This window comes from Zootoca vivipara, chromosome 9, assembly GCF_965207765.1.
Source record: "Zootoca vivipara chromosome 9, rZooViv2.hap1.1, whole genome shotgun sequence".
Lineage (NCBI taxonomy): Eukaryota > Metazoa > Chordata > Lepidosauria > Squamata > Lacertidae > Zootoca > Zootoca vivipara.
Window position 1 is genome coordinate 70,981,126 of NC_142592.1, and position 21,719 is coordinate 71,002,844.

Below are 21,719 nucleotides of genomic sequence, written 5' to 3' on the forward strand. Positions count from 1 at the left end.
CAGCCGGGGGGGGGTCATCCCAGAAAGCCAGCTCTCCTCTTGGGACAGGAAGATGCTTCTTCCAAGGGATCCTGCACTGCTGCTGCTGCCGCCGCCTGTTCCACCACTGGTCCTTGCGATGTGGTGCCAGGTTTCAAGCAAACCCAATGCCATTCTTGTCCGGCCGCTGTCCTTGGTGGGGAGGGGGGGAGACTCGGGGATCATGGTGGGGCTGTGCTCTGCGCGTGCCGAGAGGTGCCCTTGCTCCTGGGTAACCATCACAGCAGTTGGAGCCCTCTGTGATCCAGCATCCGTATTCCCAAAGGGAGCAGCGGAAGAATTGGGCTTGCCCAGGACAACAGAGGCATTGATGGGGCGCAAAGGACTCGGCAGCCCAGCTAGCGCTTGAAGGGTTGACAAGGATGCTAGTGCCCCCTCTGGCTACTTTGTGGCCTTGGGGTGCTCAATGGAGAAGAGAAGACAAAGTGGCTGTCCTTCTCTCTCTCCCCCCCCCCCGACCTTGGGGAGGGCCAAGATGCAAATGGGGGGGGTCCTAGCAGTGAACTCACTCCTCCCCCCTCCCCCTGTTCTTGGACAACTGAGTCCCTGTGCTTCCGTCTGGATTTTTTGTGTTTGAGTGGACTGGACCAAAGCCTTCTCTCTCTCTCTCTCTCTCTCTCCTGTGATTTTCCACCAGCCTTCCTGGTGGTTGAGGCGGAGTCTCCCACCACCTCTGGCCAGGCACCTTGCCCTGGCCAGCTGGCTTCCTCCTCTCCTGGGCCAGGGCTGGTCAGCTGGAGCTGGTTTGCATGCCACCTGCGTGCCTGTGCGCTTGGATGGCTGCCACTGCCGCTCTGGGGACGGCTTTCAAAGGGGCCTTTGTGCAAGCCATGGGGGGGGGATGCTGCTGCTTTCCGGGGGGGGGGGGACAGTTCCCGCCTCCTGGCAGGCCTCAGTTCCTCCACCATTTAGCAACGCAGCAATGGGCGAGGGCAGCCCAGCCGAGCCACCCAGGGTCCCAAGGCAGGAAAGCTCACCGCTGCCTCTCCTGGGAGCGAGAGGCCTGGCCGGCTGGCTCCTCGCTGGCTTTCCCCACAAATATGTTGTTCACACGGGAGGCAGCAATAATCGAGCAGGAATAGTAATAAAAAAATGAAGATACTACCATGTAGCATTGATTGTTCAGCCATCAGCAGTTCATTGAAAACACCTCAAAGCTTTACATGATAAAACATGCCGGCGGTTCAGTTTGCATTGGCCAGTGTCAATAGCATCAACATGATGCTCCCCTTAAGCAATTCATGCAGGAGTTTTTCACCCACATCAAACAGGACAAGGGGGAAAGGTGAAGCCCACAAAAGTGAGCTCTCCCGGCAGTCACAATATTCTCCTCCTCCTCCTCCTCCTCCAGCCAAGCCAGGCTGAGCAGCCTGAATCCCTGCACATTGTAAGCGCAGCCGAAATGTCCATCCCAAAGGGCCCTGCCCTTGTCCAGGTGAGACGCTCCTGTCTCCCTCCATCAGTGTTTCATATTGAATCTCTCCCTCCTCCCCACCCACAACACACCTGCAACTCTCAGCACCCTCATGGCCGTGACTTTTAACTGGGAGTGGGGTGGGACTCCCATCCCGAGAGACTGCCTCTGACCTTTTCCTGCCCCTGGGCTGGAGGCTCAGCACAAGGAGGCCAGCAGGATTTGACCCACCTCCTCGTGGTATGTTGCCTTCAGCTTAACATTTGCATTTCATTTGCTTTGGGGGGGGGGAGGCGCTCAGGAAGAGGGATGCCGTCTCCCCAACCGTGGGAAGCCATTTGCGATGGGCAAGGCTGCCACTGGGGGCCTGCCTCTCTCATTTCCTCCCCCCCCCATAAGTTTTCTGCTCCGTCACTCTCTCCTTGCTTGCTGGCTTGTTTGATCCTGATCAGCAACCTTGAAGGTCTCTCCCCAGCTTCCAGGCAGGCTCTCAGGCCTGTCCTGATAAGATAACGGCGTGATAGGCGAGGGTCGAGTGCAGAAAGTAGCAGGAATAATCAATCACTCGTCCCTCACACAGGCACACTCTCGCCCGCCTCCCAGGAGGGTTGTCCTCTTGCGGAGAAGAGCTCCCCGCTTTGGGATCCATCCAGAGCCCTGCAGTTGCCAGCCTCACTGGGGCCTTTGGGGGGGGGCGACTCTGTGCTTTGCCACTGACATGCCCTGCGGATCTTGCGTGTGGAGGAGCTTTTGGCTTCCCACCAGCTAACATGGTAGGCTGAGCGTGCCGTTCCATGCGCCTCACCTGCCTCCCTTTTTGCTCCTGGGGAGAAGGGGGAAGTTGCCCTGGTGTGCTTGCATGCGTGAGCCGAAAGGGACGCCCCTACTCTTGTGTCCTGGCCAGGGGGAAGCAGTTGTGGGAATGGACCGTGGATCGGGCTTCTTCCTCTCCTTGGCTCCTTGCTTCCTCATCTTTGCACAGCCAGAAGTGCAAGTTGACACACAGATCTAGCTGTGTTGGAAAATGTGGGGGCTGGTCTTCACTAGGCGCCGTTTTCTGGAGCTGGCTCCTGTGAAGATGGAAGCCACCTGCCATGAGAAGGGCTCCCAGTTCTCAGCCTGTGCTGACCTAGCTGCCCCCAGAGGCTTTTCTTGGTGTCCTTCATCAGGCCTGTGTCTCTTTCCTTTTGTAAAGGGGGCAGGGGGAGGTGAGAGCCCACCAGCCTAAAGCATGTTTCTCTGGCAGCCCTTGGGAACCCCAGGTAGTGCCAGGCCAGCAGCATCCCTTCAGGTGTGGCAATGGGCATCATCCTTCAACCTCTGCTACGCCTCCCACCTCAGGTGTCCCTGGACCTCTAAGCAGAAGGTCTCAGGCCTGCTGATGGATCTGGCCGTCGCTCCAAGATAGGGCAGGGGAAATAGGGGTGGGTGGGATTGAGCCTTGTGCTAATATGACTCTCTATCAGCACAAGCAGTTCTGCTTGCCGTAAAGACACCCTCGCTCCTTGTCTGCTGCTCTGGGATTCTTCTGCTCCCCCCTCCCCAGTGGATTTGGGGCAGGAGGGGAGGAAGCCCCATTGCGCTGGCTGGAGCCCTTTTGCTGGCTTACGGTGGAACGCTGCATTAGTTCAGTCCAGCCCACAATGTCTTAAGGTGGGTTTTGTGTTTCCTGTATATCTGCACACCAAACTGAGCCACATCACCTGGTGGCATTTGGAGTTTAAATGCATCAGCAGAAGTCGAACAGCGCACTGAAACGCTTGCCTGGAGGAGCATGTTTCACCCTTGATGTAACCACGCTGAGACTCGGAGTATGTAAAATGAGAAAGCTGGTTTTATTGTGTGAAATAAACGGTTGGACAGGAAAGATCCTAGTTCTAGCTAACTAAAGTGGAGCTGCCAAGAGCCGCGCTCACTCCTGCGTGTCTGCAGGAGAGAGCGAGAAAGGAAAGAGGCAGGTCAGGTCAGGAAAACAGTCTAGGAAACATGGAAGGCTCCCCCCCCCGCCTTCTGCCCATGCAAATGCACCAGCCTTCAACGCAAGCTGAGTTGCACCCCAGCACTTCCAACAGGGTTTGCATTTTCTTTTAATTTAGAAGAGTCCTTGGCCCCCGCAGAGTCCCTTGAGAGCACTGCGTGTGCTTCACAAAGTCCATTCTCACAGCAACCCTGCGAGGTAGGTCAGCGTGGCAGCTGCTGTGTGGGTGTCTGGAGATGGAGCCTAAAGCCCAGCCCTGTGACTCCTGCCCTGCTAGGGCTCTTTGTGCCTCTGCCCCCCCCCCCAGCCCTTGGTGTATCCCATTGGGAAGTGATGCCAGCGGAAAAGGATTGTTGATCCCTTGACAATCAGAGCCGGAATGTTTTATGTAAAGTTGAGAACAGGGCAGATCAATGAGATGCGTAGGAAATCGGTACCGATCAGCAGCGTGGGGTGGGGGGCCGCGTGGCATTGGGCTGCTGCCTCCTGACGTAGGCGGGGGGCTTCTCCGTCCCTCCCTGGTTCTGGGTGTGCTGATCTGTGGCGTCAGAAAGGCACCGGCTCCCAGAGCAGCCCCCTGGAGGTTCTGTGGGCCCTGCAAGGATGGCTCCTTTTCCCTGCTGGTCCGGGATCTATGCTGGCTCTTTATTTATAATTGATGCCTGCTGCTCTCGCACACTCTGAGGTCGTGTTGGGCCATGTTGTGTTGTGCGCCTCCATTTGCCAAGGGCAGCCAAATCATGGCCCTGGGAGGCCTCTGGCTCTCTCTTTCCACGCCTGGAACCTCAGGGAGGTGCTCTCTGAGCCTCGGGAGGGAGGGGAGCACAGGGCCCCCCCCTTGAGGTCTCCTGCAGGCTGGCGCTTGTGTGTTTATCTCTAGCCCGTGGTTTAATGCCTCGTGCTGATGGCTTGCCTGGCTCTTCCTTCTTAGCAGCCAAACGAACGATACCCTTTCTCCCCCCCCCAACTGTGATGGGGTTCGTCTTGTGCGCTGCAGCAGTCCGTGGCTGGCTGGGTGGGCTGGCTCTCCCTGGGATCTCTCTCCTCCCCCCCCCTTCTTCCCTCGCCTCTCTGCTCAATCTCTCTCCAGTACATTTGAACTTGCTGCGTTAAGCAGCATTGCCCTGAGCCCCTCCAGGATCCTGCAAGGTAGCTTAGTTTGCTTAACGAAAAGGCGCTTTGTGTGTCTCCTTCAATGCTGCTTACCTGCTGCCGAAGCAGCACTTCTCCCCCCTGCAAGGGCTTTTTTGCTGTGTTGGCCGTTGGATTTTGAGTACCTCCGGGGGGGGCACACACACACCCTCAGCAAGTGGAAATGTGCTGCTGCAGCCAGCGGCATTTGGTTTAGTGGGGATTATTGGGGGGGGGCTTCTCTTTAGGAAGTGAGTTTGTGATGGTCCTGGGAGATGGCAATGGACAGTGGTTTGGAAGGGGGAGGGGGCCTTCCTTCTCCAGCTTCCCTGTGGTTGTTCCAGGAGGAAGATCCCGCAGATGTTCTGGGCTGCCCAGGTCTTCTTCTTCTTCTTCTTCTTCTGGCGGCTCAGTTTCTCTGTCCCTCCCTCTCTGTTGGGGCTGGCTGGGGGGGGGATGCCCTTTTGGGGCTTCTCTCGGCTGACTCTAGGAGCTGGGGCCCTTGGGAGTCCGAGCTTTGGCCAAACCACTAGCCCGCTTCTGCTGCGGCTCCATCACACGGGAAATCTGCTGATCTGAGTGATCAGAAGTGGGCCTTGGCCTGGACCCAGCCACTAAGGCAGGACCCCCTTTCCCATAGCAGGTAGTCAGGAGACACAGGAGTGGGCTTGGGGGTCTTGGGTTTTTTTACCCTGATGCCCTCAACTTCTGCCTGGGAAGCCAGCCTGTTCTTCAGCATTCCCCCATTGTTGCATGGAGGAGGAGGAGGACAATGGGCTTTCCTCGTGTGCAGACGTGGGCTATAATTTAGGCACCCCAGTTTTGAAGCAGGGCTTCATGGGGAGCTGAGGAGAGGCTGTTGCATCCCTCCCAAGGGACGGATCTGTGAGCACCTCAGGGGCAGGGGGTGGGTGGGTGGTTTTACTTTGGACCATTGGGATGCTGAGGCCGGCCAGTTGGTTGAGCATGTGCCACCAACCCCACAGGTTGCTCACTGCTTTCCTGAGTGTGGTGCAGCCCAGTCAGCCCACGTTCCTCAGGTGACCTCCAGGGCCTCTGGACTATTGGGGGGGGAGCACTGCTTCCTGAGCTCCTGCCTCCCTTGCCTGCCCTCTCCTACCCTTGGCACCGCAGGCTCTGCGGGGCTCTCAAGGTGCCCCTTGGTCACCTGCTCCTCTCCTGGTCCAGGGCTGCCCAGATGGGTGTCCTTGATGCTCCCCATCCCTCGAGAGACTTGTGTCCCTTTCTCCTCCATCCTTGTCCCTTTAGGGTACAAGAGAGGCCTGGTTCAGTCCCAGGCAGACAGCGAGAAAACTCTCCTCCTCCCTCCTGCTGCTCCTTGTTCCTTTATTTCACACAAGAGACAAGGTCCTCCTTCGAGGAGCGGGGTAGAGCTACAGGGGCAACTTTGTTAAGCAAAGGATTGGTGCTTCAGAGGAAGGAAGGAAGGAAGGAAGGAAGGAAGGAAGGAAGGAAGGAAGGAAGGAAGGAAGGAAGGAAGGAAGGAAGGAGAACACCTGGGCAAAGAGAGCTTGTGGACCAGCGGCCAGTTTGTGGGGCTGTGGCCAACCTTTTTGGGCCTGAGGGTTGGGTGCCAGGAGCCGTTCTGTCCCTGCAAATTGGGCAGGGGGGGCATGCCACCCTCCCCCCCCGGATTCCTCAGCAGCCTGTGCCTGCCCCTCTCGATCTCTGCCTTGGATCTGCAACAACCCCTCTGGGCAGGTGGGCACGTGGAGTTGCTCTCCTGCTGGGGGCCAGGAAGGAGAAGCCAGATTGTGTCGGGAAGAATCTGCAATGCTTATCACTTTACAAACGCGAGCGGAATTCACTGGGGAGAGGGGCAGCCTTTGAATCGACGCAGCTACAAGCATCCCCCCAAACAGACACAAAGAGAGGCCAGGTGCGCAGGCAGAATGATAAGCTGCACATGTGGCGGCCGGGGGGGGGGGAGGAGGTCTCTCTCCTTGCATGCGGCATTTCGGGTTGCAGAATTTGTCGGCTCCTGGCTGTGCCCCGTCGCTCTCTGACTCCAGACCAAGCGCAGGAGCGAGGCCGTCCGTCAGATACAACCCTTCTGCATCCTGGCCCTTTATGCTGCCACACAGCACCCTGCTGGGTTCTTGGGCTGGGAGGCCTCAAAAGCTCCACGCACACAGCCCAATGAATCTGATGCTGCGGGAGGAGCCCACCGAGCAGCTAGCTTCTGGGAAGCCGAGGGAGAGGTTTTGACAAGTCCTGGCTCCCCAGTAATTCCTCCTTCCGCCGTGTCCATGCGGCGTCCGCAGCAGGGGGGGTTGACATGAGATGTGTATAAACTCCGGTACTAATAGATACTTGTCAGAGGATGAGGCCTGAGCGTGACAGGCAAGTGCCGGCGCGTTTACCTAGCGAGCCCTGTCAATCACTCAGTGGGCTTGGAGGCTCCTCTGCTCGCCTGCCTTGACAACCAGCACAACAGCTGGAAGCGAGCCTCCCTCTGGGTGGGCTGAGAGCCCCAGAGGCGGGTGCGAAGGCCGGCTCCCTCCCCTCCGTGCTTCATGGTCCCTTTCTCTTCAGGGCTGCTGGACTTACTATTCTATATATATATATATATATATATATATATATATATATATATATATATATATATATCTTTTTAATTAGATTTTACATAACAATTTCAATTTAAACTTATCATTCGCCTTCACATTTAGAATCCCGTGACTTCCCACCCCCCTTCCCTGGTTTCTGTTGCCCATCCCTTTTTCCTTCAGCTTATCCAATTTTCTCTTAATTTGTTAGGAATATTATTCACCATTTTCCCATTGTATTTTGCACGTTACAAGCATTACTCTAATCCTGCCAAGGTGTTTTTTTTAGTTGTTTATAATGTTCTCTGAAATACATGATAATTTCCCCCATTCCTCCTTGATTTCTTCTCTTCTTGGTCTCTGATTTTCCCAGGTAATTTCGCCATTTCGGCGTCGTCCATCGTCCCCATCCGACCCTCTGGTTGGAACTTACCATTCCAGCCCTGTTCTTGGTGGGGTCGGCCGTAGGGATTTGTGGCTGGTCCTCCTGCCCGAGGGTCTGGGAGGTTTCGGGCTCTAGGGAGCAGTGTGCTGGGTGAAGGTCCCTCTTGGGCTGAGCGCTTTCCTCAAGGGAAACTGCCGTGGGTAAAATGCAAGGGGTCCTGGCTTTCTGTGGAGAGGAAGGTGGGAGCTCCCTTCCAAAGGGGACCCATAGAAGCTTCTCCACGCCTTCCGGGGGCTCTGAAAGCAAGGCCTTGAGAGGCTGGGGAAGAGGCAGGTTCAACAGCTGCCTTCTGCAGAGTCAGACTCTTGGCTGATCTAGTTCAGCACTGCCGACACTGATGGGCAGCTGTGGATCGCCAGAGGTTTTGGAAAGGGGACAGTCTCAGCTGCACCTTCTCCGTCTGCCGCTGGACTTCTTCTGCAACTTAGAATCATAGAGTTGGAAGAGACCCCAAGGGCCATCCAGTCCAACCCCCTGCCAAGCAGGAAACACCATCAAAGCATTCTTGACATATGGCTGTCAAGGCCCTGCTTAAAGACGTCCAAAGAAGGAGTCTCCACCACACTCCTTGGCAGCAAATTCCACTGCCGAACAGCTCTTACTGTCAGGAAGTTCTTCCTAATGTTTAGGTGGAATCTTCTTTCTTGTAGTTTGAATCCATTGCTCCATGTCCGCTTCTCTGGAGCAGCAGAAAACAATCTTTCTCCCTCCTCCATATGACATCCTTTCATATATTTGAACATGGCTATCATATCACCCCTTAACCTTCTCTTCTCCAGGCTAAACATACCCAGCTCCCTAAGCCGTTCCTCATAAGGCATCGTTTCCAGGCCTTTGACCATTTTGGTTGCCCTCTTCTGGACACGTTCCAGCTTGTCTGTATCCTTCTTGAACTGTGGTGCCCAGAACTGGACACTGTACTCCAGGTGAGGTCTGACCAGAGCACAATACAGTGGTACTACTTCTTTGGTGAGGCTGCAGTATCCAGACTGAAAGGCGAGCCTGTCTCACACAGGCCACGCTCTGCGTGTGTATACTGTAAATATAAGATATACAAGACGGCTGACGTTAATGGCAGCACCGGATTCTTGTCGACTTCGCTTTTATCACTCCAACTGGCAGGACTTCTGACCCGTCTGCCTTTTAAAATTCATTGCCCCCTCCTCATTTGGCTTCCCTCCCCTCCACCCCCAGTCGCGGCTTCCCCCCCATGCAGGGGATTGTAAATCTTGCCTCCCTGCCTTACAACAACCCCTGTTATCATTTTCACGGCTCACCTCCGCCTTTGAATACTTAATTTAAAACTTCTGCCTCTCGCTCAGCGGTTCATAATTCCAGGCCTGGTTCCTGGGTGGGGGGGGGGAGGAAAGGAGGGTGATGGATGGGCCTCAGGAGGAGAGCGGAAGCCATAAGCCGAGTCTCCAGGGGGGGGGCGGGGGCAAGGGGAGTGTGCTTTTTTTAACGTTAAGTTTAATAAGATGGATATCTGGAGCACATAGTTATTCTAATCATGCCATTCCGCCTCCTAATCTATTGGCCTGTGTGATGGTTATGGCTTTTAAATTTCCGCAACCTTACGGTGACAAATCGTGTCTCTTTTCAATTGCAAAGTTTGGAATCAAAGTCTGCGGGAGAAGGGCTGGGGTGGCCCCCAATATTACCTGATGAGTGCCCCGGGCAACCCTCCAAGGTCTCCCTCGGCCTGTTTTTGCACGCGGAGCCTTCAGGGTGCATTGCAGCCCTTTGGACCCCTGGCAAGGGGGCAGGCAGCCCAAAGCAGCAGCGACCAATGGAAAAGGAGGAGGAGAGCAAGAGAGGACTTGATGGGAGAGGCCAGGCATGGCCCCTCAAGGCCTGCGGAGGACCAGCAGAAGCCTTTTCACAACAAGGGGTAGAGCTCAGAGCCACCTCCAGGGGACACCTGCCTTGCCCCAGGCGGCAGGAGAGTCGAGCTGGCCTCTAGATTACGGCAGGTGCAAATGAAAGAGAGCAAACCTTTTCTAGCATGGAAGTTCAGTTATGGAGAAAGAGTCACCTGTCGACAGTCTGTCTGTCAGAGATCTCATCTTATGACTTGTGTGTGGTCCTGATTTCTCTTTGGAGCCTCGTGCTTTGAGCATTTATTTGTTGTTGCCGAGGGAGAACTTCTCATGAACTCAAGAGATTCCTTTGGGTGAGCCCGTACTTAAGTGGTTCATTTTGCAAAACGATCTGCTTGCGCTGCGCCGCAGTGGATCTCCCCCGGCTTGCCTTCGGGAAGCGGAGAACACTTGAATTTTTCAAGAGGCCACTTGAAGCCCTGGGGGCGCCCAGCCCCTCCTCCCTCTCCCTTCATGGCAAGGGGAGGCGACCCAGTGGGCAGCTTCGAGAGGCAGGAGATCCTGGTGGTGGGTGGGCTTTGAAGCCCCTCCAGGTTGCCTCTTGTTGTTGCCGCTCCTTTCCCCCTCCCACCTCCTCCCCGTGCAGCAGTTTAACAACCTGCTTCTCTGCTAAGTGCTTTGCTTTATGCATCAAAAGCCTTTTTCACAACTGAATAAAGCCTAAACGGCAAGAGGAGCTGGGAGCTGCAGGGCAGGGAGGCAGCTGTAGCCGTGGGCGTCCAGGATCCGTGGGGCTGGGTGGAAAGTGCCCAAAGGCCAGGGCGAGCCACGGTCTTCCTTGGCTATTGGCCTGCATCCTGCTCTGTGCATAGCAGCTGGGGGGCGGGGGAAGAGAAGGGCCTGAGAATCTCTTATCCCCAGCAGCATCTCCTGGGCTTGGAGCCTGTTCACTGGGGGATTGGGGCTGCCTTCTGTAGGACTCCTCCAGGTCTCCCAGAAGGCCCAGCTGACTTGGGCCGGTTGCCTCTGGGGTGTTCCCTGCACATGAGAACATCCTGCCCAGCCTTTAGGCAGCTTGCGCTCATGGTTCAGAGCCCCAGGACTTCCTCTGCTGCTTTCCTCTCCAGGCCAGCTGACAAGGCAGCTCCTTGTCATCGTCCCACCCCCCTCCTACCCCCCGGGCACCCTCCCTTGGCCCTGGTCGCCCTTGGCCAGACCCCCAGGGCAGGGCTCCAGTCCTGAGCTGCTTTTATCCAGGCTCACAGGGGAAGCAGGCCCAGGTTTTGCTTGGTGGGTTCTCTCTGCTCAGCAGCAGCTGGTCTCCCCACAAATAGACACCTCTTCCCCTCCTCAGTGGTTTAACCACAGCGACCCAGGTGGCGCTGTGGGCTAAACCACTGAGCCTAGGGCTTGCTGATCAGAAGGTCGGCGGTTCGAATCCCTGTGACGGGGTGAGCTCCCGTTGCTTGGTCCCAGCTCCTGCCAACCTAGCAGTTCGAAAGCACGTCAAAATGCAAGTAGATAAATAGGAACCGCTACAGCGGGAAGGTAAATGGTGTTTCCATGTGCTGCTCTGGTTTGCCAGAAGCGGCTTTGTCATGCTGGCCACATGACCTGGAAGCTGTACACCAGCTCCCTCGGCCAATAATGCGAGATGAGCGCGCAACCCCAGAGTCGGTCACGACTGGACCTAATGGTCAGGGGTCCCTTTACCTTTACCTCCCCTCCTGCCAAAAGAAAGAGAGGGAATTTCTCACCCTGATCTTGATTTGCCTTCGGCTTCCTCTTTGCCGGTGCCAGGCATGATGGCTCACTGGCAGGGCTCACCTGGAGTGATTTCTTCTGCCTCTTGTCTTGGGGTGGGGTGAGGAATCCTTCCAGTTGCCCCCCCCCAGATTGGATGTCTGCAAATGCCCAGGCCAGCCCTGCAGGGTGTGTGCCTCCTGGGCAGGTTCTGCCGGCCCAACAGAGGTGAGGGTGCTGGGGCTGCCACCTGACTCCAGGCAAGCAGAATCAGCCATCCTTTCCCTACTTGGATGAGAAGACAGTCGCGTGGGAGCCCCACCCAAGCCTTCCCCTCTCCCTGCTCAACCTGGCAGCGCCAGCCCCCCAGGTGCCCAGGAAGCTTCCAGAGGTGCCCGTATGCCCAGGCTGCGTGTGGGGACATTTGGGGCTGGGCTCTGCTTCTCCTACTCCCAGCGCACTGAGCTGCCTGTGCCTCTCGCACCATTTGCTTCTTGCTAATTATGGGCAGATCCATTATGAATAGCGGGCAAATGCTAATCTGCCTGGAAAGCGGCTGGAGTGTCTGATGTTTTCCTTTGCATATTTCATTCGTGTGCTTTGTCTCCCCGTATTACAGAAGCAGTTGCTGCTTCTCCTAGGCAGGACTTAATGGAGAAAAAAAATGCCCAGTTCAGAGCAGCCTACCTGATTTGTCCTGGGCAGACCCTCTCCCTGGGCGAGGGCCAGGAAAGGCTGGTGCTCAAGAAACTTGCCCAGAACCCCCCCCTCCTCCTCCTCCTCCTCCTGCTGCTGCTGCTGCTGCTGGATCAGACCAGAGGCCTTGGTCTCATCCAGCACCCTGCACCCCCCCCCCAAGTGGAAGCAGCACAGGAGTGTCTCCACCCCAGGCCACTCGTCTTCAGCAGCAACTGGTCTTCTGCCTCTCGTACAGGAGACAGCAGCAATAGACAGCCGCTGTGACTGGTAGTCTTTTCTCTTGCAAAGTCACTTTGAGACCTTTCCTGTGGAAAAAGCAAGGAACTAATGGAATGGCTTGGCTCTTCTCCTGCTCCCCAGCGGGGCTGCAGAATGTTTGCAAGGAAAGCAATTGCCGGTGGGGTGGGGGGTGCAGAGAGAGGGGGGGGAGCCAGCAACCAGCACTTCCAAGTGTCTCTTGCTGGCTCCTTCCCTCTCACCCACACCCAGATGTGGGAGGTTTGTGAGAGCCCCTTCCTGGTGTGCTGGCCAGGGGGTGAAAGCGCCGCCTGACCCCTTTCGTGGGGTCTCCAACCTGCCCTTCTGCAGTGGCCCTTGCGTACCTGGAGAGGGGAGCTTTTTGGCACTGCCCCGGCAGGTGCAGAGAGAGGTGGGGGCTCCTGTGCCATTGCGCCCCCGTGGCTCCACGCGGGGCCTGCTCGGTGTGCCCTGCAGAGGGTCTCTGGAGCCCTTGGCCCCTGGGCCCAGCTCCCAGCGTGGCCGGCGGGGCAGAGGAGCCGGCTTGCCTTCTCCCCTGGCCAGCGCTGCACTTGCGCCCTTGTCTGCAAACCTCATCAAATTCCTGGATATTTAGACATCCATTTTATTGCTTAATCGAGCTTGAAGCAGCTTAAATGAATACAAGTGTTTGTAGTCGTGAGGGCGGAGTTTTATGGCTTTGGAGCAGGGGCCGGCTTCATCCTAGCGCAGCCGCCTCCAAGCCAGAGGCCCCCTTGGCTCTGCGGCTGGGGGGGGGGGAGGGGGCTGGCATGGAAAGGCAGCATGGCCAGAGGGATTGGGTGGGGAGCAACACCAGCTGGGCGCTGCCACCCTGGGCTCCTTCCTCAGGCGCCACGGGACTGCCCTCGACCGGTGCCAGAAGAGCCCCAGCCCCTTTGGCACCCCAAATATGCGTCTACATCTTGGCCTGCTTTTCGAACGGGAGAGGGCTGCAATCCTACAGTTTAGCCAAGAAATGTATATGTTTGTTTCATTTTTACTGCACCTGCCCTCCAGGGTGATTTGGGGAGCTGTATCTCTCCCCCCCCTTTCCCAGCTTTCTCCAGTTTTATTCTGTGGGGCAGGCTGGGCCAAGAGGCATAGTGGGCCCAAGGTCGCCCCAGAAGGTTATGGGCCAGCTCCCAGCAAGAAGAAGGCCTCGCTCGAATAGCAGGAGGTCACGCAAGCTCCCTTCCCGAACTGAGCCCAGGAGTATCAAGGCAGGGCGATTTGGGGGGAGGGCTGCTGGGAGAGGCCCCTCGGAGCTGTCCCTGGGCGGCCTGAGCTCTGTGGCACTGCTGCTGCTGCTACCGCCACCAGGATTTGTGGCCCTCTTGCCAACCAGCTGTGCCCCGGAGGTGGGTGGGGGGTGACACTGCGGTGACGTTGAGGCCCCACGTCCCTGGCACTTGACTGTCGCTCATTGTGTCCTGAGCGAGGATTGATTTCTGTGCTGTGCGCCTGACAAGGGCAGTCCCTGAAGCAAAGTCATGTGCTGCTTGATCCCCGGGATCGGAGAGCAGATTGATTTTGAATTTGTTCAAGTGCTGTTGCCCTAGGCGGCTTGTGTGTGAGAGAGCTTTATTTTCGCCACCCGTCTCCCCACACCCGTGGGTCCCACGCAGGCTGGAGGGTATTGCCGGGGAGGCGGCTTCTTGGTGTCAGAGCAAGCCGCCTGGCGAAATGGCACTTTGCGGCACCTAAATCTAGGGGTGCAGGTGGCCGAATCTTGGGGTGATCCCAGGCTGGAAAGGTTTGCAGTTCCCTCTCACCTGGACGCCCTTCACCGTGCCCCCTGACGGTTTTCTGCCCCCTTTGTGTCTCCTGCAGGTGGAGGTGGAGGTGGAGAGCATGGACAAAGCCGGGAACTTCATTGGCTGGCTGCACATCGACGGCGTCAACCTGTCGGTGGCCTTGGTGGAGCAGGCGTTGTCCAAGGTGCACTTCACGGCGGAACGCAGCAACTACTACAAGCCCCTGGTGGCCGCAGAGGAGGCTGCCAAGCAGAAGAAGGAGAAGGTACCAGCCAGCGGAGAGGGAGGGAGGGAGGGAGGGAGGGGGGAGGCCGGGGGAGGGCCTTCTTTCTGGTCCAGAAAGGGGCAACGCCTGGGTGTGCCCCCAAGGCTCAGTGGCTCCCCAGCATCACTTGGTGCAATGCTCCCCTCTCGGCCGGGCCGGGATCCGTCCCCTTCCACTCTCCCCACCAGCCGACCAGGTTTGGGGTGCCGTTTGCCAAATGCATGCCAGGTGCCCTTTGCCCCGTTGCCAGGCCCACGCCTGCCAGCGCTGAGGAATCCCCACCTGAGCCAGGGCTGCCCGCGCTCAGTTTTTAATTGCCGATTCATAACTTGCCTTGCTCTTTCTCCTGTCTTGCTGCTGCCTTGGAACGTGGGGAGAATGGGAGCGCTTTGCCCCTGCCCTCCTCCCCTCCTGGAGGCACAAAGCCTTTTCCCGATGCGTGGAGCTGGGGGGTTTTGGGGAGGGGGGAGAAGGTGGGCCTCTCCACCCCTGACTGCTGCTGCGGTTCCCCTGCAAGGATGGCATCCTGACAACTTAGGAGAGGAGACCTCTTGAGCTCCCTCCGTCTCTTCTCCCTCCTCCATTCCGAGAATCCAGAATGTCTGTGGACGATTGACTTGCCCCTTGGGGAGCCGTGCGTGAGCCTGTGAGCATCCGTGGGGCGAGAGGGGGGGGGCTGCTTCCCACCAGCCTCCCCGGGACTTTGCCAGCGTGCTGGACGGCCGAGCGGCCTTGGGGGGCCATCCCAAGATGCAAATGGCTCCGGCTTGGCACTGACAAATGCCTGCGAAGGCCCCTTGTCAGTCCTCGGAGGCAGAGGATGTGAAGAGTCCGCACTCCTCTGGGGCAGCCCCAATTCCATGGCGGGCTTGCTCTTTTTCTGCCCCAAGGGCAGGAGGAGATTGAGCAAAGGAGCTTCTGGGGGGCTGGAGGGGGGGGGAGGGGACCACCCACCATGCAGCCTGTCAGTGCTCGTCTCTTCCCAGGCCTGCCTCGTGAACTGCGAAGCAGCCCAGTTTGGGGAGAACCTAGTCAGGCACAGAAGCATCCTGGGTGCCAGTGGGGGGGGGAGACGGGCACTTGCTCCCCCTGCCTTAATGGAGCCCGTTCCGGCGGGAGAGTGTTGCCCGAGAAGCACCGGCCCCCCGAGGGCTCCGAGCACCGTTTGACTTAACTCTTCCATTAATTAAATCAGAGGCTGTTTGGGCGCCTCTGGGGAAGCAGCCACGTCCGGCGTGATTTGTGTCGCCGGCGCGGAAATTGTGTGTGAAGGTGTGGGCCTGCTCCTTGCAAGGGGGGGGGGCACACAGCATGGCCGGACTGAGCCGCGGGATTGGAAGAGGTGGCTGCCTTTGCCCGCCCCCTTCCACGGCCCCTCCCCTCCAATCAGCCTGGCCCTTGCCTGCGCTTCTTCACGCCCGGCTGTCGACTGGACTCTTCTCACCCCCCCCCCCCCCAGGTAGATGCCTCTGCCTCCCTCGGCTCAGCTCCCTTGCAGCCAGCCTCACCACGGTGCCCATGCCCTAGCCCTTGCCCTGGCAGCTAGAGACCATGCAGGGGCTGAGCGCTGTGTTATCGGCCAGGGCCGGCCACCATCGTCCCTCCTGGTCAGGCGGTTCTGGAGCCCCTGCTCCTCAGAGAAGGTAGAAGGCCGGCAGCCTTTGGCATGGCAGCCCCGGGCCTCTCCCCACCCTCAGCCCACCTCGGGCCGAGGGGACCCAGCTTGGGCTGCTCTGGCTAAGGGCCTTGCTCCCTTCCTCTCTTGGCTGCAACACCCTGGGTGTCCATTTTTGGCTGCTTCCGTTTCCCTCCCCGCCGTTTCCGTGGCATCCCTGGGAACGTGGCTGGTGAACATTGTGTGGCCGTGGCGCTTGAGCTCTTTGGGTTTGAAGAGCAGTCCTTTTGGACTCCTGTCACCATCCCTGCGCTGCCTTCTCCGCCAGGGTGGTTGTGTGGGTCAGGCTGGGCGCCTGCACGAGGGCGGCACCGTTGCCAGGAGGCCGAGATCTGCATTTGGGGCAGAGAGAGGGGCTTCCAGGGGTGGCAGCCCCAGAGCCAAGCTGTCTCCTGCCTGCTGACCTCCCCCTGCTCCTCTCTCTGGTGTGTGGAGGTGTAAATTGAGCGGCAGAGAGAGGGAGAGGGAGCGTCATGGGCTCCCTTCCCCAGCCCGGCTGCCTTGCCTTGCCTGCCTGTCACAGCTCCCCCTGCTCGGTCGCCCACCCAGCGACTCGATCGGACTTGACAGCCTGTCTCTTTGCATCAGCGCAGCCGTGCCGTGCTCCTGTTGCGCAGGGGCCCGGGTGAGGCTGCCACCTGACACGGGGGGGGGGGGGGCGGTGGGGTGTGCCTGCCTGCCTGCCTGCCTGTCTCCTCCTCCGCTTCACGCAGCCACGGCTGGGAGCTCTGAGCCTGCCCAGAAAGCTTTCTGTGTTGGGCTGTCCTCAGCACAAGGTGCTGGTTGGGGGGCCACTGTCTACCTCCCCTGACCCTAAGAGATGCGGGGTTCTGCGCTCCCAGGAAAGGCTGCCCACATCAGCTGGAGGGGCTGTAGCTGCTTCCCTGCTTCCAAAGTCACCTCTCCTGTGGAGCGCCGGCTGAACCTTGGAGCCTTTTCTGCCCGGTGCCCAACTCCCCTTCCTGGCCTGTGAGATCATTCCTAGGCTTGCGCACCGACCCTCTCTGGCTCCTGTGACCTCTGTCTCCATCCTCGTTCCCCCCTCCCCCCCCCAGGTGTGGTCGCACTACGAAGAGGCCCCCGTGGAGGACGTGGTTCTGGTGCCCGAGGAGAAGGAGCGCACGGCCAACTACAAACCCGTCTTTGTCACGGAGATCACGGATGACCTCCACTTCTATGTGCAGGATGTGGAGACAGGTAGGGGGGCAAGGCGGGGGGGGGGAGAGCTCCCCGGTTTGATTTACGCTCTGCCAGAATGGTTGCAGGACAGACCCAGGGACCTGCTCCAGGGGGCTTGTACGTGGGTGGGTGGGTGGTGCTGAGAAAGCGTCTTCGGGTCCCCTGCAAGCTTGGCAACTGACCCAAGCCAAGCTCTGCCTGCCCCATTCTGCCCTGGGGCAGCTGCTGATCATCGCTTCCTTCAGGCCCTGAGTCTCTCATTCCCGCCCCCCCCCCTTTGTTTTAGGGACCCAGCTGGAGAAGCTGATGGAGACCATGCGGAGCGAGATTGCTGCCCACCCCCCTGTGGAGGGCTCCTACACCCCCCGCCGCGGAGACTACTGCATCGCCAAGTTTGTCGACGGAGAGTGGTGAGAGGGGGGGGCTGTGTTGAGGGAGGGGCACAGGCAGGGGGCCCTTGGGAGCTGCCTTGTGGGGGATGCCACCCTCGGGACTCAGGGTCCCTCCAGCTTAGCCCCTAAGACTTGCAAGGCAGCCTCCCAGGGTGCCAGCTGGGGCAGGGAGATGATTTGGCCATGGCCTCCTCCCTTGGCCATTCCGGGAGGCGCAGACAGCCAGGGAGGCTGCCTGTAAGGATGGAGCTCTTGGCAAGGGAGAACCTCATAGCTGATTTCCCACCCACCCCCACCCCTTTCTCGTTTTCAGGGGCAGCCCGCCCCACCCGCCTTGCAACAAGTGGCGGGGGGTGGGCTGCCCCTGAAAAGTGTTGGGTCTCAAGCTTATTCCCCCCCTCCCCTGCACCCTTACAGGTACCGCGCCCGGGTGGAAAAAGTGGAGTCTTCAGCCAGAGTGCATGTCTTCTACATCGACTATGGAAACGTGAGTGGGGGGGTGGTCTTTGGGGGAAGAGTCCTGGGGGGGGGGGCTGGAGGCCTCAGCAGCCCCAAAGCTGCTTTGGGAGGGGCAAGACCTCCTCTGGACTGGGGGGCCCTCCCCCTGAAAGGCCTGGTCCGTAATCTGTGGGGGCTCCCGAGCCCCACCTTGTTGCGGGAGCGCAAAGTGTCTTCCGTAGCAAGGACATCCCTGCGGCTGTTCCTTTAGCCGCTTCCCATCCGGACTGTTACAATGCATTGCACCTGGGGCTGCCCTTGGAGACTGGGAGGTGCCCCATGGGGCTGGTCGTCTCAATCCCGAAGCATTTGCATTGCACCCGAGTTCAAGGGTTCAACATGTGCAGCCCTATAGGACTTAGAACAGGTCCTCTTATGAAACTGCAGGTTCTTACAATAACCCTGCTGGTGTTTTTATCTGTTTCCAAGTATATATTTAAAGTAGATAATTAAATGACCAAGTTACCGCATTTTTCCGTGTATAAGACTAGAGCTTTTTATTTTTAAAATAGCTTTAAAATAGGCCCTCATCTTATACGTGGTTAGTGCAGAGCGGGTGATTGGTTGCAGCCGTGAGCAGGAGATGTTCTGTGGCGACAGGGCGGGTGATTGGTGGCCGTGTGAAGGGCTGTTTGCAATTGGCTGCCTCTGTGGCAATGGCGCAGTTGATTGGTGGCTGCGGGTCTTGGGCGACGCACACAACCGTCAGTGGTGGGTGGGTGAGCGATTTTTGGCAATTCCAGCCCCCCAGAAGTTCAGCAATTCTGTGCCATCTCTCCCCGTTTTCTTAAATCGGGGTCCCCCCAAAACTGGGCTCATCCTATCGACGGAAAACGACAGTAAATGAATTTGGATATGCAAAAGATATTTAAAAATAAATTTAAGGGACCGCAGAAAGAGACTTTGAAATGTTGAAATGATTGTAAAACTAATGAAATGAATAAACATGAAAAGTATAGATAAAAACCTTTTAAAAGAAAAAAAAAGAGAGGACTTAGGACAGGTAACGGAGGGGCTGCTTGATGCTTGAGATGTACTGGGGGGAGCTTTTCAGGAACAGCATGTGCTGGTGATGGGAGTGCCCTTCCCAACCCCCCCAAGAGACAAGGGTGGTGTGCCTGGTCTTCAGGACAAAGGGAACTGGTGGTTTTGACTGCTTTTAATATTCCATTGTTGCATTTGGTGTGTCTGCTGTGAAAAACAAACTTCCTTTTCCCATTGTCCTGAGATCTGCGGGCGCCAAGGGGTGACTGAGCCGCCTTTTCTTTTCTTCCCCCTCTGCAGAAGGAGACTCTCCCCTCCACCCGCCTGGCCACCCTGCCAGCTGCCTTCAGCACCCGCGTCCTCCCTGCTCAGGCTGCCGAGTACAAGTTTGCTTTCATCCAAGTGCCCCAAGATGTGAGTCCGGGGCGGGGGGGGGGGAGGAAGGCACGTTAGGGGGAGGCCAGGGGGAGCTTGCGGGTTCAGTTGTGCCCTCCTGCCCTTGAGCTGCCCCTCATTTGCCACCTGGAAGAGGAGAACCGGAGGTCATCGCCAAAAGGGGCAGCTAGAGGGTCTGGGGGAGGAAGCCCAAGGGCGATGGGTCCTCAGTGTTGCAGAAACGCTGATTCTCTGCTTGCTTCTCAAACCCTCGTGAAATGCAGGTTCCCCCAGCACGGTGGTTGGGCCGTAAGAGCAGGAGAGACGAAATATGTTCTGTCTTCCCCCAGAAAGGAAGAATATGGTGGTGGCAGCCAGCTCTGGGGGCTTTGGAGGAGGAATGGGCCCATTTACACAGAGAAGAGGGGCCCAGAGGACACCTGTTAGCCTCTCCCCCATGTTGAGAGGCTGCCCTCAACCACAGAGTCTAGGGCTTGCTGGTCAGAAGGTTGGCGGTTCGAATCCCTGCAACGGGATGAGCTCCCGTTGCTTGGTCCCAGCTCCTGCCCACCTAGCAGTTCGAAAGCACATCAAAGTGCAAGTAGATAAATAGGGACCGCTCCAAGTGGGAAGGTAAACGGCGTTTCCGTGCGATGCTCTGGTTCGCCAGAAGCAGCTTTGTCATGCTGGCCACATGACCCGGAAGCTGTCTGCGGACAAACGCCGGCTCCCTTGGCCTATAGAGCGAGATGAGCGCCACAACCCCAGAGTCGGACACAACTGGACCTGATGGTCAGGGGCCCCTTTACCTTTACCTTTACCCCACCCATCTGGCTGGGTTTCCCAAACATTAAAAGCTTCCCTAAACAGGGCTGCCTTCAGATGTCTTCTAAAAGTCAGATAGTGGTTTATTTCCTTGACATCCGATGGGAGGGCGTTCCACAGGGCGGGCGCCACCACCAAGAAGGCCCTCTGCCTGGTTGCCGATAACCTCGCTTCTCGCAGGGAGGGAACTGCCAGAAGGCCCTCGGAGCTGGACCTCCATGTCCGGGTTGAGCGATGGGGGTGCTCAGGAGCTGCCGCCACCAGTATATTCTGTCCCGCTCTGGAAGGCGGGTTCAAGGCACCCCTCCCTCTGACTGAGCGTGGCCCCCCTTCCGCTCTCTGCAGGAGGAGGCCAGGGCAGACGCCGTCGACAGCGTGGTGCGCGACATCCAGAACACGCAGTGCCTGCTGAACGTGGAACATGCCGGGCCCAGCTGCCCCCATGTCACCCTGCAGTTTGCCGACTCCAAGGGCGACGTGGGGCTGGGCCTGGTGAAGGAGGGGCTGGTCATGGTGGAGCCGCGCAAGGAGAAGCAGTTCCAGAATGTGGTGAGTGGCGACAGCAGGTCCGCCTGGGAAGTGGGGCGGGCGGGGGGCTGAGCACGGGGGGGGGGGAGAGAAGGGGGCAGGCGAAAGGGCAGAGAGGGCCTGCTCTGATTCCGCCTCTTCCCTCCAGATCACAGAGTACCTGAATGCCCAGGAGGCAGCCAAAAGTGCCCGGGTAAGTCAGCAAGCAGAGGCCTCCGGGCAAGGGGAGGGGGCTGGAGAGCTGGGGGGGGGCAAGCGGTCCCTACGGAGGGGGTCTTGGGAGGGGTCCCTGGCTGCCGCTCGTGTCTCACCCTGCCCCCCCCTCTGCCCTCCTCGCAGCTGAACTTGTGGCGCTACGGAGACTTCCGCGCTGATGACGCCGACGAGTTTGGCTACAGCCGCTAAGCGACAATCCCGCTGGCCCCTCGCGGCCCCCGCCACACGCTCTCCTCTTCCTGAACCCCAAGCGCCGCCCTGCCTCTGGAGCCCAATGCCTCACCCGGCGGGCGCGAGGGGGCGGGGTTCATCCGACTCCAGGAGCAGACTGACTTGGCAGGGCCGGCCTGTGGAGGGAGGGAGTCCTGGGGTCTCCCCCTCCCTCCCAGCCAGCCCCCTCCCCACCCTCCTCCTCCAGCAGCCGGGGGGGAGGGGGGCGTGTCTGCGTGACGCTTTGGAAGCCAATAAAAGTAGTGAGAAGCTGGCCAAGGCCGTGTCTTTTATTTTCCGGGGGGGGGGAGGCATGTCAAGGAGATGGGGGCCACAGGGGGTCAGGATGCCATGGTGAGGGGCTTTCGTTTTGCTCCAGGGGGTGGGGGTGGGGTGGGGTTAAGAGTTACTGCTGCTGCTGCTATTTAAATCTGTATACCACCCTCCATCCATAGATCTCCGGGCTGTTCACAACACAAACATCAAAAGAGAAAGAACACACAAAATACACAAATTACGACTTTGAGACTGTCAAGTTTGCCCAATATTGTTTATGCCCTTGGCACCCATTCCTTGTTAGTCCTAAGCTTGTCCAGTGGTTAGGGATTAAGAATGCATACATAAACTAGGCAAATTGTACAAGAAGGCCAAGCCTGTTTTGACCCCGCAGACCAGATGGATGGAAGTTGTGAAGAGCCCCAGGTTGGAGGGCAGAGGAAAG

The 21,719-nt window shown here is 58.1% G+C and overlaps 1 protein-coding gene across 1 annotated transcript in view; it reads left to right on the forward strand.

The window, feature by feature from the left end:
• SND1 (staphylococcal nuclease and tudor domain containing 1) overlaps positions 1-21,274 on the forward strand; it is a 219,504-nt gene extending 198,230 nt beyond the window's left edge. Inside the window, exons 17-24 of the mRNA XM_060279344.2 lie at positions 13,928-14,116; positions 16,847-16,988; positions 17,257-17,380; positions 17,780-17,849; positions 19,145-19,258; positions 20,390-20,593; positions 20,721-20,765; positions 20,912-21,274. Of these exons, the coding sequence (XP_060135327.2) occupies positions 13,928-14,116; positions 16,847-16,988; positions 17,257-17,380; positions 17,780-17,849; positions 19,145-19,258; positions 20,390-20,593; positions 20,721-20,765; positions 20,912-20,977 (954 nt within the window). The 3' untranslated portion in view covers positions 20,978-21,274. The remainder of the gene's footprint in view (positions 1-13,927; positions 14,117-16,846; positions 16,989-17,256; positions 17,381-17,779; positions 17,850-19,144; positions 19,259-20,389; positions 20,594-20,720; positions 20,766-20,911) is intronic.
• Positions 21,275-21,719: the final 445 nt, after the last annotated feature.